Here is a 13,433-nt window from a genome sequence, read left to right on the forward strand (position 1 = left end):
GGGATTAAGCAAAAAAGAGAATTTCTTAGGTACTTTAATTGTAGAGTTCAGAGATAGTTCTAGCTCCTTTCATGGCCAGACCCAGGGACTCAGATACTATCAGAGTTGGTTTCTCTCTGTGTTTCACTCTTAAGCATGGCATCCCCCTTTGGTGCTCTCCATACCCCCATTTCCACCCCACACATTTCCCAGCATTTATAGGCTTACATTCTTCTATCTTCTCTTCCCCAGTAATTCTTACAAAAGTCCTGGAATTGAATCTCCTTGTCCTGATTTGAGGCACAGGTCTATCCCTGAATCAGTCATTTTGGAGGTGGGGATAGAATATGTTGAAGGCCACAATGGATTATGTGTTCACCCTTGGAGCTGGAATAGAGGCGAGTGAGCTCCACACGGATTGAGGGTGGAGAAGGAGTTATTCTCTAAAAACCTGAGGCACCATGCAAATCCACCTCTCATGTGCATAGTTGGAGGTTCCGTCAAAGACCTGGAGGAGGAACAGTTCCTGCTTTTGCTCAGACATACCCTGTGTAGTCTTGCTGGCTTTCTCGCCATGGAATGCACTTCCCAGATACTCAAATGACTCACTTTCTCATTTTCTTCATGTCTCTGTGCAGATGCCATCTCATCAGGTTTTACTGACCTTCCTTTAAAGTAGTACCACCACCCCCACCTCCCCCACCTCACATACTGTTTTCTGACCTTTACCTTGCTTTTTTCTTAATATGAATGTATTTATTTTCTGTCTTCCTTCGTTGGAAGGACCCTGTTTGTTATCCTACTCTAGGTTCCCAGAACAGTTCTTAGCACATAGTAGGCATTCAAAACTTTGTTTATTAAATAAAGGAATAGATGAATATTATGAAAGGAAAATGAAAAACAAAAGGAATAATGAGGACAGGGTTATCATGAGCAAAAGGGTCCGAAGGTTCTTAAACATATCGGAGGAACTTGTTTGGAGAGGAGCGTAATCTGGTACTGAGGAACTAGTAAAACATTCTTACTGCGTCCCTGCTGTGCCTTTTACCACAGGCTTCACATAGACCTTTCCTTAATAGGGACATTCTTAACTAGTAGCCCAAATGAGTCTATTGTGTTAATATGATCAAAAACAGCACTGTTCATTAGAAATGATGCAAGCTACAATGTAAGCTCTTTAGGTAAGTTAAAACTTTTTAGTAGCCCCATAAAAAAGAAGTCAGAAGAAACAGATGAACCTTCTTTTAATATTATATTTAGGTCAACATATCTAAGGTATCTTTTGACATACAGCCTCTCTAAAACTTGTTTTGAGATATTTCACATTCTTTTTTTGTACTATTTGAAATCTGATATATATTTTATATTTACAGTACATCTCAATTTGGACTAGCAATGTTTTCAATTGCTCAGTAGCCACTGGTGGCTAGTGACTACTATATAAGACATTACAGTCTAGAGCATATGTGCATGCATTCAACCAATATTTCTTCAACCAATATTTGTAGAATGGTGCCAGACGCCATTCTAAATGCTGGGAGTTTACTGGTGAAGAAGACAGATGGGGTTTTAAGGAGTTTATATTTTACTGGCAAAGGACAGACAATCAAAATAATTTCAAAAACGAATAAGTGGGAAGGGGGTTATTTATATATTGGTTGATTTAAATAATATACCTACTGTAAAGTACACAAATCTTAAGTGCATGTAATTAGATGACTTTTTATGTCCGGTGATAACCACCCAGATCACAGGTCTTCTTCCTCTTGCCCCTAGGTAAGAAATTTGAGAGTTAGAGTTTTAAGTGGGGAAGGGGTGGGAGGAATGTGTAATGTCTTTTCTAATTTTGATAAATGTGGAAAGGAGGAAGTAATTTTCTGGACGACTGCATTATTTCCTTTTGGGAAGAAGGAAATTGAGTTTGGAGCCAAATCTATCCTTTGCCTTTGATCTTCCATTTTGTAATGGTAATACATGTTTTAAAAGGCTGCCCTCTAGTATCTAAAATGAACTAAGAAGAGAATTCAGTTATAGAACTATACCTAGTGAAGGTCTAGTGTTTTAATAAGGGTTCTGTCAATGAAAGAAAGAGTTAAGTGTGATATTCCATACTCTGGGTGCATTATAAATTCTGCATTGATTATATACTGTTTCTAAGCTGAATATAAATGATATTGGATTTTTCATGTTAATGTTTTTAGTATGAGTAAAGGAAATTTATAATTGACTTACTTTTACCCTCTGGTTTTTAAGAAGTCAAAATTGTTTCTTAAGAAGGTGGTATAGCCTGCTTTTCTGCATATTCCAACTTGACAAACAAATTAATAATTCTGGGCATAATGTTTTTCACTTTGAAACCTTTTATGTGATTTGTTTTCTGGAGTTAATGGCACTTTTAAACTTCAAATATCTGTTACTTTTGTGTTTATGTAGAACTTGAGTTAACAGATTTAATAGGTTATTTTGTTTATGTAAATCTTATTAAAATTGGGCTTTCCCAGTGTTTTACAATGACATTAAAGTAATGTAATGGTAGGCCACGTGCTTTATGTGTGAATGATGATTATCATTTTATCTTTGCAGATTTTGAAGGATATAGCCAATCGATACCATATGATGAGAGGTTCCAAAATACATTTTGTGCCAGGCTGGGATTGTCATGGGTTACCCATTGAAATAAAAGTATTGTCAGAACTTGGTGGAAAAGCTCAGAATCTTTCAGCTGTAGAAATTAGAGAAAAAGGTAAATAATCCCTATTTCTTTTTTAAAATGGTTATTCATAAACACTGGTCCCTAGGAAAAGTCAGGACTTAATCAAAGAGACTTTCTGTTGTTTTTTGGTTTTGGTTTTTTTGGTTATAATGGTATCTATTAGAAACCAGTTTTTGTTACAGAAAATTCAGATCTCATTTAAGTGACTTTTGTGAGAACTTACGTTCAGAGACCGAGGAAAGGTTTGTGAGCATTTCCACGTACATTTTTCAATTTTTTGATGTTCATATTTTGTGAAATTATTGTGCTCAGTGTTTTTATTTACTTTCCTAGCTGGAGTTTGTTGACCTATTTCAGGTGCTAGACTAAAAGTCAATTCTAAAATGCTTATATATTTTTTAAATTAATCTCTTATTTGATCCTTTAGTAGCTGGGTGAGGGAGGAATCTTCTGTTCTTAAATTATCATATATTTAGATATGATTGTGAAGATTTTTGACATCACTGTGAAACATCTTCGTGTTAATAGCCTAAACTAGATGTACTGATTACTTTTTCTGTGTATAATGAAATAAAAATTACTCTTGCCTTTTCCCAAATTAAGAAATACGAAAAATAATTTTTCCAGTTTATTTTTTCTAAATGTAAAGTTCATTGTATAAAGTCTGAAGAATAGTTTTGAAATTCTAATTAATTCTAGAATTTGTTTTAGTTATCTTCTGGACACCTTTAACTTTCAAAATAATTTCCCTATTGTATACATTTTGTAGTGTATACTATGTACAATACCTGCTTTTAGAGACCTACATACTAAACCATCTTTAAGAGTTTGAATTTACTGGGGCTCCTGGGTGGCTCAGTTGGTTGAGCATCCAACTCTTGGTTCTGGCTCAGGTCATGATCTCACGGTCGTGAGTTTGAACCCCACATCATGCTTTGCGCTGGAAGCCCTTACCTCGCTTGTTCACTCGCTCACTCGCTCCCTCTCTCTCTCTCAAAATAAAATAAACATTAAAAAGGGTTTGAATTTATTGGTTTTCAGGTGCTTTTTTTTTTGTCTTTCTTAAATTTGTTTTTTAGCTAGATCATTTGCTGCAGCAGCAATTGAGAAACAGAGATCAGCATTTATTCGTTGGGGAATAATGGCGGATTGGAATAATTGCTACTATACATTTGATGGAAAATATGAGGCCAAACAGTTGAGACTTTTCTACCAAATGTATGAGAAGGTAATGAAGTATTTTTTTTCTTTGAGTATGTTAAATTATGTGTTACAAAATTCCAGCTTTCATATGTATTTGTCTTTCATAGGGCTTGATTTATCGATCTTACAAACCTGTGTTTTGGTCTCCTTCATCAAGGTATGTACGTGTTTTTGGTAGTGAAAGTGGAGAATTTTGTGAGGCCTTCAAATATTTATATGTAATATTCTTAAACCTTAGGACTGCATTGGCTGAAGCAGAACTTGAGTATAATCCTGAACATGTCAGTCGCTCAATATATGTAAAATTCCCTCTCTTGAAACCTTCTCCCAAGTTGGTATCTCTCATAGGTAAGATTTATTCATTGCTTGAAGTGTATTCAAGTTACAGAATTGTAACATTTGGTAGCATATTTAAAATTTTATTTTCACAGGGGTACCTGGGTGGCTCAGTCGGTAAAGCGTCCAACTTCAGCTTGGGTCATGATCTCACAGTTTGTGAGTTCAAGCGTCAGAGCCCCGCATCAGGCTCTGTGCTGACAGTTCAGAGCCTGGAGCCTGCTTTGGATTCTGTGTCTCCCTCTCTCTCTGCCCCTTCCCCGCTCATGTTCTGTCTCTCTCTGTTTCTCAAAAATGAATAAACATTAAAAAAAAAATTAAAATTTTGTTTTCACAGATGGTTCATCTCCTGTTAGTTTTTTAGTCTGGACCACCCAGCCTTGGACAATTCCTGCCAATCAAGCTGTTTGTTATATGCCAGACTCAAAGTAAGTTTATTGCTGTATTTTTTGTTTTATCCACAAATAGGAGCAGTTTCATCATTAGCATTATTTTGGATTTATTTCATCATTGTTCTCTTAAAATTCGGTGAATTATAGTTATTATGTTCATATAGGTTTTATTAAGCTTTAGATGATTCCATTAAGACCTCACATGCAGCTTTTTTGGAAAACAAATGTAAGGGATGAAGTTCTTTGAAAGTAGTGCTTTTTTTTTATCTTGAAGTTAGTTTTCCTAAAATGATGTAAAACATTTAAAATAGCTGTGGCTTTTCTTTTTCATTATTAGTAATTTTCTCCTAAAATTTTATTTTAGGTATGCTGTTGTGAAATGTTCCAAATCTGGGGACCTGTACATACTTGCTGCAGATAAAGTAACATCCATTGCTTCTGTTTTGGAAACAACACTTGAAGTTATTTCAACATTTTCAGGTGAAGATTTATAGAAACTCTGACCATCACAGTCATCAGAGTATCCATGTGATTTGAGTTTAGTATTTGGCTGAACATTTCTCATTGTAAATTGAAACAGACATGGCCTCTGTTTTTGTAGAATATATTTCATATTGATTACACTGAAGGAAAATATATATTAAATGTGATAAGAGTCTAGAAAATATGAACATTAACAAAAACATAACAGTATATCTGGTAAATACTTAATGAAAAATTAGATAAATGTCCTTTGTACAATGTAGAATGAACAAGTATCCTTTTAAAATTTTATTCAAAGGATGCCTCCTGGCTCAGTCAGTAGAGCATGTGACTCTTGATCTCAGGGTCATGAGTTCAAGCCCCACATTGGGCATGGAGCCTACTTACAATAAAAATTTCTTAAAAATTAAAAACAAAAAAATAAAATTTTTCTCAAAATTGAGTCACCAAAAATTCTTGTTATCTGATTTAATCAGAGACACAGGGAAGGAATTAAATATGTTTATTTTTTGGTATATGATTTTAATGAGGAAATTTAATAAATTCAGAAAATTATTCCTGAGATTGTTCTTCTGTCAGAAGAATCCTTAGTAAGCTGTAATTTGTAACTTCTGAAGTATTGATTGATTTTGAAATATAATTACTAAAATCTAGGGAAGTCCATTTATTTAATTTATTTTAATGTTTGTTTATTTTTGAGAGAGAGAGACAGAGCGTGAGCAGGGGAGGCACAGAGAAAAAGGGAGACACAGAATCCAAAGCAGGCTCCTGAAAGCTCAGAGCCCAATGCAGGGCTTGAACTCACGAACTGTGAGATCCTGACCTGAGTCAAAGTTGGACACTTAATCAATGGAGCCACGCAGGGCACCCCAAAATCTAGGGAAGTTTAAAATTACCTTTTATCTTTAGGGATGATACATCTTTGCGTTTCTTGAATTTCTTACTTAAAGAGAAAAATCACATGAGTAGGATGAGTAGAGATACCCCGAAATGGAAAGATTGCCTAGTCAAATAAAGAAGCCCTCTAAATGCATCATTTTAGACGAGATTGGGTGTGTTCAGGGTGGTATGGCCATAGACCTAAATGTATCATTTTAGGTGCAGTCCAATTAGAAGTTGAAGCGGTCTTAACAAAACTAAGAGGGTTTTATGTCAAAAGCAGGAAAGAAGCTACAAAATGTTTGGTATTTAATACCATTTGGTCCTTGTTGGTGCCGTAAGTAAGTTAGAGGATCCAGCATATTCTTTACCCCATAACCCTCTCCTATCCCTTTTTTAAGCACAGAAGGTAGTACAGATTTCACTGAAAAGTTAGATGTTGTTGCAGAAGCTAAATGGCATTCCCATGAGGTGTTTGAAAGTACTCAGGTTAAATTTAAGGTCATCTTTCTAGATTGGATAATTGTTTCAAATTATTATGTCAGAGAATTAATTGGGTTGCTGTTTTGAGCCACCACATTTTAGAGGAGTAGGTACACTTCTCATCTGTGGCAAATAAACTGATGACGGATAGCTTATTAACTTATTAAAGTGGTAGGAATGTTGAACAGCTAAAATGTAATAATTTGTGTAGGATAGCTTTTCTTTACAGAAAAATATAAATTGTTTCTTATTGACCAAAGATCTTTGTTGGGAGGGGAGAGAGAATATTGAGTGGCAGATATGCTAAGGATGGAGATAAAGGAAGGTTAATAGGTGAAGTTTACTTTGCCCTACACCTTTCATTTCCATACTAAAAATGCTTGAGAAGTACAACATAGGGTCACAGGGACTTGTCTTACTTGCAAATCTAACTTAAAGAAAGGAATCAAAGTGAAAAAATCAATATTAACAATTCTCTTCATTGACAGCATTATGAATTATCTTGGAAAACATGTATCCTGAAGTATTCAAGTTTTTCCTAGTAATTTAAGTATTTTCTAGGAATAAAATACCAAGTCATCCAAGTCCAACAGTGAGGAGAACTTGTGATTTATTTTCAGAAAAGGGAGTTCATTGCCATCAGTTATAAGGGAATGTTAATTTTTCTCAAGCCTTTTTATTCATATACTGTTATAATCAAAATGAAATCAGCAACAGGGCTATCTATGAAATGTTAAAATTAAAAGATTTGTATTCTTTTGGTGATATTGAATCAGTTACGTCTTATTCCTCTACAGCCAGAAAGGAAGGATCATAAAAGTGGAGACATTGCTCTGTGAGGACGGATTTTTTTAAGTTAATATTATTTAGTTTAGAAAGATGAAGGATGATTTGTGGGGAAGATCTTAGGAGTAAGGGGACCATTGAAATTTCTTTAATTATTGAAGAGTAGATAGACTTAACAGACTTACCTAGTACATCTTGGTAAATACATAAGTAGAACCAGGTAATCTTTTTAAAGTTTGGGGACTTATTTATTTCTGTTGTTTTTAGAGCATATGAAAGATTAATTTATAGAATCCAACTTAAGAAGCAGTAAAGGTAAGAAACGTTACTGATAGTGTGGAAAAATCGACAGATGGTAGATACGATGTATTATTAAAAGGGCTGGGGTTATACAGAATGTTAGAGTCATACTTGCTTTGGAAGTTGGATTCAGTCATTTATTAGCCATGTAACACCAGGCATATTGCCTACATTTTCTTGTTTTCTGATTTATAAATTGCAGATAATATTAGGTGTTTGGTAGTATTATGAAGATGAAGTAAGAATTTATGTTGAACCCAGTACATGGTAGGTACCTACTGACTGTTAGGTATTATTTATCATCTCTTACCTTTTTAGGGTAACATGAAAAGCAACAACAGTTAATTCCCATAGAGATAGTGTTAGAACCTGTTGGTCGTTGATCTGTTCTAATTTCTTTGTCCTTATATTCCAAAAGGTGCATAGCTGTACATAAGTTAGAGAAATCTTGGGCTCATTTGTGTTGTCTGTTACAATAATTGCTAATATTTTATTTTTATTTATTTTTTAATTTTTTTAATGTTTATTTATTTTTGAGACAGAGAGAGACAGAGCATGAATGGGGGAGGGTCAGAGAGAAAGGGAGACACAGAATCTGAAGCAGGCTCCAGGCTCTGAGCTGTCAGCACAGAGCCTGATGCGGGGCTCGAACCCATAGACCGCGAGATCATGACCTGAGCCGAAGTTGGATGCTTAACTGACTGAGCCACCCAGGCGCCCCAATAATTGCTAATATTTTAAATCATTTACTGTGTGGCAGTTATTGTGCTAAGTGCCCCAAATACTTAAAATGTATTGCCTCAATTTATCCCCATGGCAACCCTCTGAGATGGGAACTGTAATTTTCTACATACTATAGGTTCCTAAAGGTCACAGTGCAAGTAAAAAGGGAAGCCAGGTTTGAGGCCAGTCTTGTTCCAGATCCTGCACTTTTCTTTTTTTTTTCTTTTAATTTGTTTTAATGTTTATTTTTCTTGAGAGAGAGAAAGAGAGAGAGAGAAATTGAGCATGAGCAGGGGAGGGGCAGACAGAGAGGGAGACACAGAATCTGAAGCAGGCTCCAGACTCTGAGCCGTCAACATAGAGCCCGATGTGGGGCTCGAACTCATGGACCGTGAGATTATGACCCGAGCCAAAGTCAAAAGCCTAACTGACTTAGCCACGCAGGCACCCCTCTTTTTTTTTTTTAATTGAAGTTTATTTCTTTATTTTGAAAGAGAGGGAGAATGAGCAGGGGAGGGGCAGCGAGAGGAGAGAGAATTCCAAGCAGGCTTTGTGCTCCACGCTGAGTACAACATGGGGCTCATTCTCAACGATGGTGAGATCATATCCTGAGCCAAAAATCAAGAATCGGGCACTTAATTGACTGAGCCACCCAGGTGCCTGGAAGATCCTGCACTTTTCACTTGCTACTCTCTTGCTGCTCTTAAAGAGGTAGAAACATTGTTACGTAAGATAATTCTTAATTATGGGTTTTTTTTCCCCCACAGGTGTAGATTTGGAAAATGGTACTTGTACTCATCCTTTAATCCCTGGTAAAGCCTCTCCTCTTTTACCTGCAAATCATGTGACCATGACAAAAGGAACAGGGTTGGTTCACACAGCCCCAGCCCATGGTATGGAAGATTACAGTGTAGCTTCTCAACACAACCTGTCCACGGTACTTTTCCTCTTTTCTTTCCTTTTTAATTGTTGCTTTTGTAGAATTAAAGTGATAAATCCTAATTAACATCTTTATGTTTTGGGGATAAGCCATCGTTTTTGTCACAATTAAGTTGTGAAATGCTCAGGTTTGTTTAGTACCCTAATGCCTCGTTAATTCATACTAATTGAGAAAGATTTTGGAGAATTAACACAAAATCAGCACAGAATTAGAATTGAAAAATACATATTAAATGGGGAGAATTTTTTCTCTTTCTGTTTGAAAGAGCAGTTTGTTTTTAAACAGTCCTCTTTAAATTTATGTTATACATGTCAGTTACTTAGGGAGTTTTTTCCTTTAGTTAAAAGTGAGTCCCAAAGTCAGCACAATATATGTACATTACAATTGATCTGGACATTAATAGAGACCAAGTTAAAGGAATTTTTAGTGTATTTAACTTTTTAAAAAATTATTTTATTTTTCATCATCAAAAGTGTACTCTTTAATCCCCACCCCTATTTCCTCCATCCCCCCTCCCCCCTCCCCTCTGGTAACCATCAGTTTGTTCTCAGTAGTTAAGAGTCTGTTTCTTGGTGTCTCTCTCTCTTTTTGCCTTTTGTTTGTTTCTTAGATTCCACATATGAGTGAGATCATATGGTATTTGTCTTTTTTGACTGACTTATTTTGCTTAGCATTATACTCTAGATACATCCGTGTTGTTATAAATGGCAAGATTTCATTCTTTTTTATGGCTGAATAATATTCCTGTGTGTGTGTGTGTGTGTGTGTGTGTGTGTGTGTGTGTACTGAGCCACCCAGGCGCTCCTGAATTCGTGGTTTTTTTTTAATGTTTTTGGGTAAATACTCAGTAGTGTGATTACCAGATTATAGGGTAGTTCTGTTTTTAACATTTTGAGGAAACTCCATACTGTTTCCACAGTGGCTGCATGGGTTTGCATTTCTACTAACAATGCACGAGGGTTCCTTTTTCTCCCTGTCTTTGCCAACACTTGCTGTTTCTTGCGTTTTGATTTTAGCCATTCTGATAGTTGTGCAGTGATACCTCTTTGTAGTTTTGATTTGCATTTCCCTGATGATGAGTGATGTTGAGCATCTTTTCATGTCTTTTGGCCATCTGGATGTCTTCTTTGGAGAAATGTCTGTTCATGTCTTCTGCCCATTTTTAATTAGATTATTTTTGCGGTGTTGAGTTTTATAAGTTCTTCATATATTTTGGATACTAACCCTTTATCAGATATGTCATTTACAAGTGCCTTATCCCATTTAGTATTTTGCCATTTAGTTTTTTTGGTTGTTTCCTTCTCTGTGAAGAAACTTTTTATTTTGGTGTAGTCCCCATAGTTTATTTTTGCTTTTGTTTCCCTTGCCTCAAGAGACCTCTCTAGAAAAAAAGTTGCTGCAGTCGATGTCAGAGAGGTTACTGCCTATGTTCTCTTCAAAGATTTTTATGATTTCAGGTCTTACATTTAGGTCTTTAATCCATTTTGAGTTTGTTTTTGTGTATGGTGGAAGAAAGTGGTCCAGTTTCATAATTTTGCATGTAACTGTCCAACTGGAAAAATTCGTTGAAGAGACTTTTTCCCATGGTATAGTCATTCCTCCTTTGTTGAAGATTAATTAACTATATAATTGTCCGTTTACTTCTGGGTTTTCTGTTCTATTCCATTCATCTATGTGTCTATTTTTATGCCAGTACCATACAATTACTACCACTTTGTAACGTAACTTGAAATCTGGAATTGTGATACCTCCAGTTTTGTTTTTCTTTTTAAAAATTTTTCTAATGTTTATTTTTAAGAGGGAGAGAGACAGAGACGGAACATTAGAGGGGAAGGGGCAGAGAGAGGGAGACACAGAATCCGAAGCAGGCTCCAGGCTCCAAGCTATCAGCACAGAGCCCGATGCGGTGCTTGAACTCATGAACCATGAGATCATGACCTGAGCCAAAGTTGGACGCTTAACCGACTGAGCCACCCAGGCGCCCCTGTTTTTCTTTTTTAAGATTGCATTGGCTGTTAGAGGTCTTAGGTATAGTTCCATACAAATTTTAATATTTTTTGTTCTACTGTGGAAAATGCTGTTGGTATTTTGATAGAGATTGCATTAAATCTGTAGATTGCTTTGGGGAGTATAGACATTTTAACAATATTTGTTCTTCCAACCCATGAACATAGAATGTCTTTCCATTTCTTGGCATCATCTTGAATTTCTTTCATCACTGTTTTACAGTTTTTAGAGGACAGGTCTTTCACTTATGGTTAAGTTTATTCCTAGATAATTTATTATTTTTAGTACAATTTTAAATGGGATTGGTTTCATAATTTCACTTTCTGCTGCTTCATCATTAGTGTATAGGAATGCAACAGATTTCTGTACATTGATTTTGTATCCTGTGACTTTACTGCATTCATGTATCAGCTCTAGCAGTTTTTTGGTGGAGTCTTTAAGGTTTTATATATATAGTATCATGTCATCTGCAAATAATGAGAGTTTTATTTCTTTCTTAGCAATTTGGATGCCTTTTATTTCTTTATGTTGTCTAATTGCTATGGTTAGGACTTCCAGTACTATGTTGAATAAAAGTGGTGGGAGTGGACTTCCTTGTCTTGTTCCTGACCTTAGGAGAAAAGCTCTCAGTTGTTCCCCATTGAGTGCATTGTTGGCTGTGAGTTTTTCATATACAGGCTTTATTATGTTAAGGTATGTTTTCTCTACTACTTTACAGAGGGTTTTTATCGTGAATGGATGTTATAGTTTGTCAGATACTTTTTCTGCATCTGTTGAAATGATCATAATGGTTTTTATCCTTTCTCTTATTGATGTGACACCACGTTGGTTGTTTTGTGAATCTTGAACCACACTTGCATACAGGAATAAATCTCGAATGATTACGGTGTGTGATTTTTTAAAAATGTATTATTAGATTCAGTTTGCTAATATTTTGTTGAGGATTTTACTTTTTTTTTTTTTTTTTTTTAATCAAACTTCAGGTATTTGTTTTAATAAGACATTGCGCCTTTTGGGGTGCCAGAGTGGTACAGTCTGTTGAGCGTCTGATTCTTCATTTTGGCTCAGGTCATGATCTCACAGTTGTGAGATCAAGGCCCTGCGTCAGACTCTGCGTCAGACTTTTCCGCTGCGTGGAGCCTGCTTAAGATTCTCTTTCTCGTTCTCCCTCTGCTCCTCCCCTGCTTGTGTGCTTGTGCGCTTGTGCGCGCCCTGTGTCTCAAAAACAAAAAAGACATTTGCCTTTTGTGGTTTAAATGTGTAAATCCACAAATTTCTATTAACTAAGAAGTATCCAGATTTTCAGTGCAGTGAAAGACTGTACTGATATGTTTTATATAGATTGTTTTGCCGGGTATTGTCATAAGATAAAATATCTTGGTACTTTGTTGTTGAAAATAACCCTTTGTAGGATTGTTTAGTGGATGAAGATGGAGTTTTCACAGAAGTTGCAGGTCCTGAACTTGAAAACAAGGCTGTCCTTGAAGAGGGAACAGATGTGGGTGAGTATTGTATGTGTTATTATGATAAATAGATACTTTCTGAAAAGCAGCCAGCAGTAAGCTTTGCTGGCTCTTCTCCCATCTTACACTCTCATTAGAAACAAAAATCTGAGGGGCGCCTGGGTGGCGCAGTCGGTTAAGCGTCCGACTTCAGCCAGGTCACGATCTCGCGGTCCGTGAGTTCGAGCCCCGCGGCGGGCTCTGGGCTGATGGCTCGGAGCCTGGAGCCTGTTTCCGATTCTGTGTCTCCCTCTCTCTCTGCCCCTCCCCCGTTCATGCTCTGTCTCTCTCTGTCCCAAAAATAAATAAACGTTGAAAAAAAAAAAAAAAAGAAACAAAAATCTGAAATTGTATTTTATTTTACTGCATGGTTTAAAATGGAAGTTGGGACTTGTTCATCTTTTGCTTTAAAATTGTTCTGTTTAAGCAAAGCAGGGCAGTCAACAGGGAGTGGTGTTATTTTATGGCTATGGCTGTATTAGTTTTGTGGAGAAATAAAATCAAGCTTGAGGCTAGGTGCTGACCGTGTATCAGACACTACTGTTTTTCTAACCCTCTTGTAAATCACTGATCCCCTGTGCAGCACTGTTTATGTACTATGATCTTTGGGGTCCTCCAGCCTTGACTTGTCTTTTTGACTTTTTATAGTTATAGACCCAAGGACCATGTACTGTTAAGACCTTTCTTCGCCCACACTAAGGCTAAGG

General features: G+C 36.2%; 1 protein-coding gene across 1 annotated transcript in view; it reads left to right on the forward strand.

The window, feature by feature from the left end:
• The window catches only part of IARS2 (isoleucyl-tRNA synthetase 2, mitochondrial), a 65,898-nt gene that overhangs the window by 16,935 nt on the left and 35,530 nt on the right, over window positions 1–13,433 (forward strand). The window contains exons 3-10 of the mRNA XM_045048890.1: window positions 2,563–2,722; window positions 3,772–3,920; window positions 4,003–4,052; window positions 4,134–4,243; window positions 4,569–4,659; window positions 4,988–5,103; window positions 9,045–9,214; window positions 12,636–12,726. Coding sequence (XP_044904825.1) covers window positions 2,563–2,722; window positions 3,772–3,920; window positions 4,003–4,052; window positions 4,134–4,243; window positions 4,569–4,659; window positions 4,988–5,103; window positions 9,045–9,214; window positions 12,636–12,726 — 937 coding nt within the window. The remainder of the gene's footprint in view (window positions 1–2,562; window positions 2,723–3,771; window positions 3,921–4,002; window positions 4,053–4,133; window positions 4,244–4,568; window positions 4,660–4,987; window positions 5,104–9,044; window positions 9,215–12,635; window positions 12,727–13,433) is intronic.

The sequence above is a fragment of the Felis catus genome, chromosome F1 (genome assembly GCF_018350175.1).
Source record: "Felis catus isolate Fca126 chromosome F1, F.catus_Fca126_mat1.0, whole genome shotgun sequence".
Taxonomy (NCBI): Eukaryota; Metazoa; Chordata; class Mammalia; order Carnivora; family Felidae; genus Felis; species Felis catus.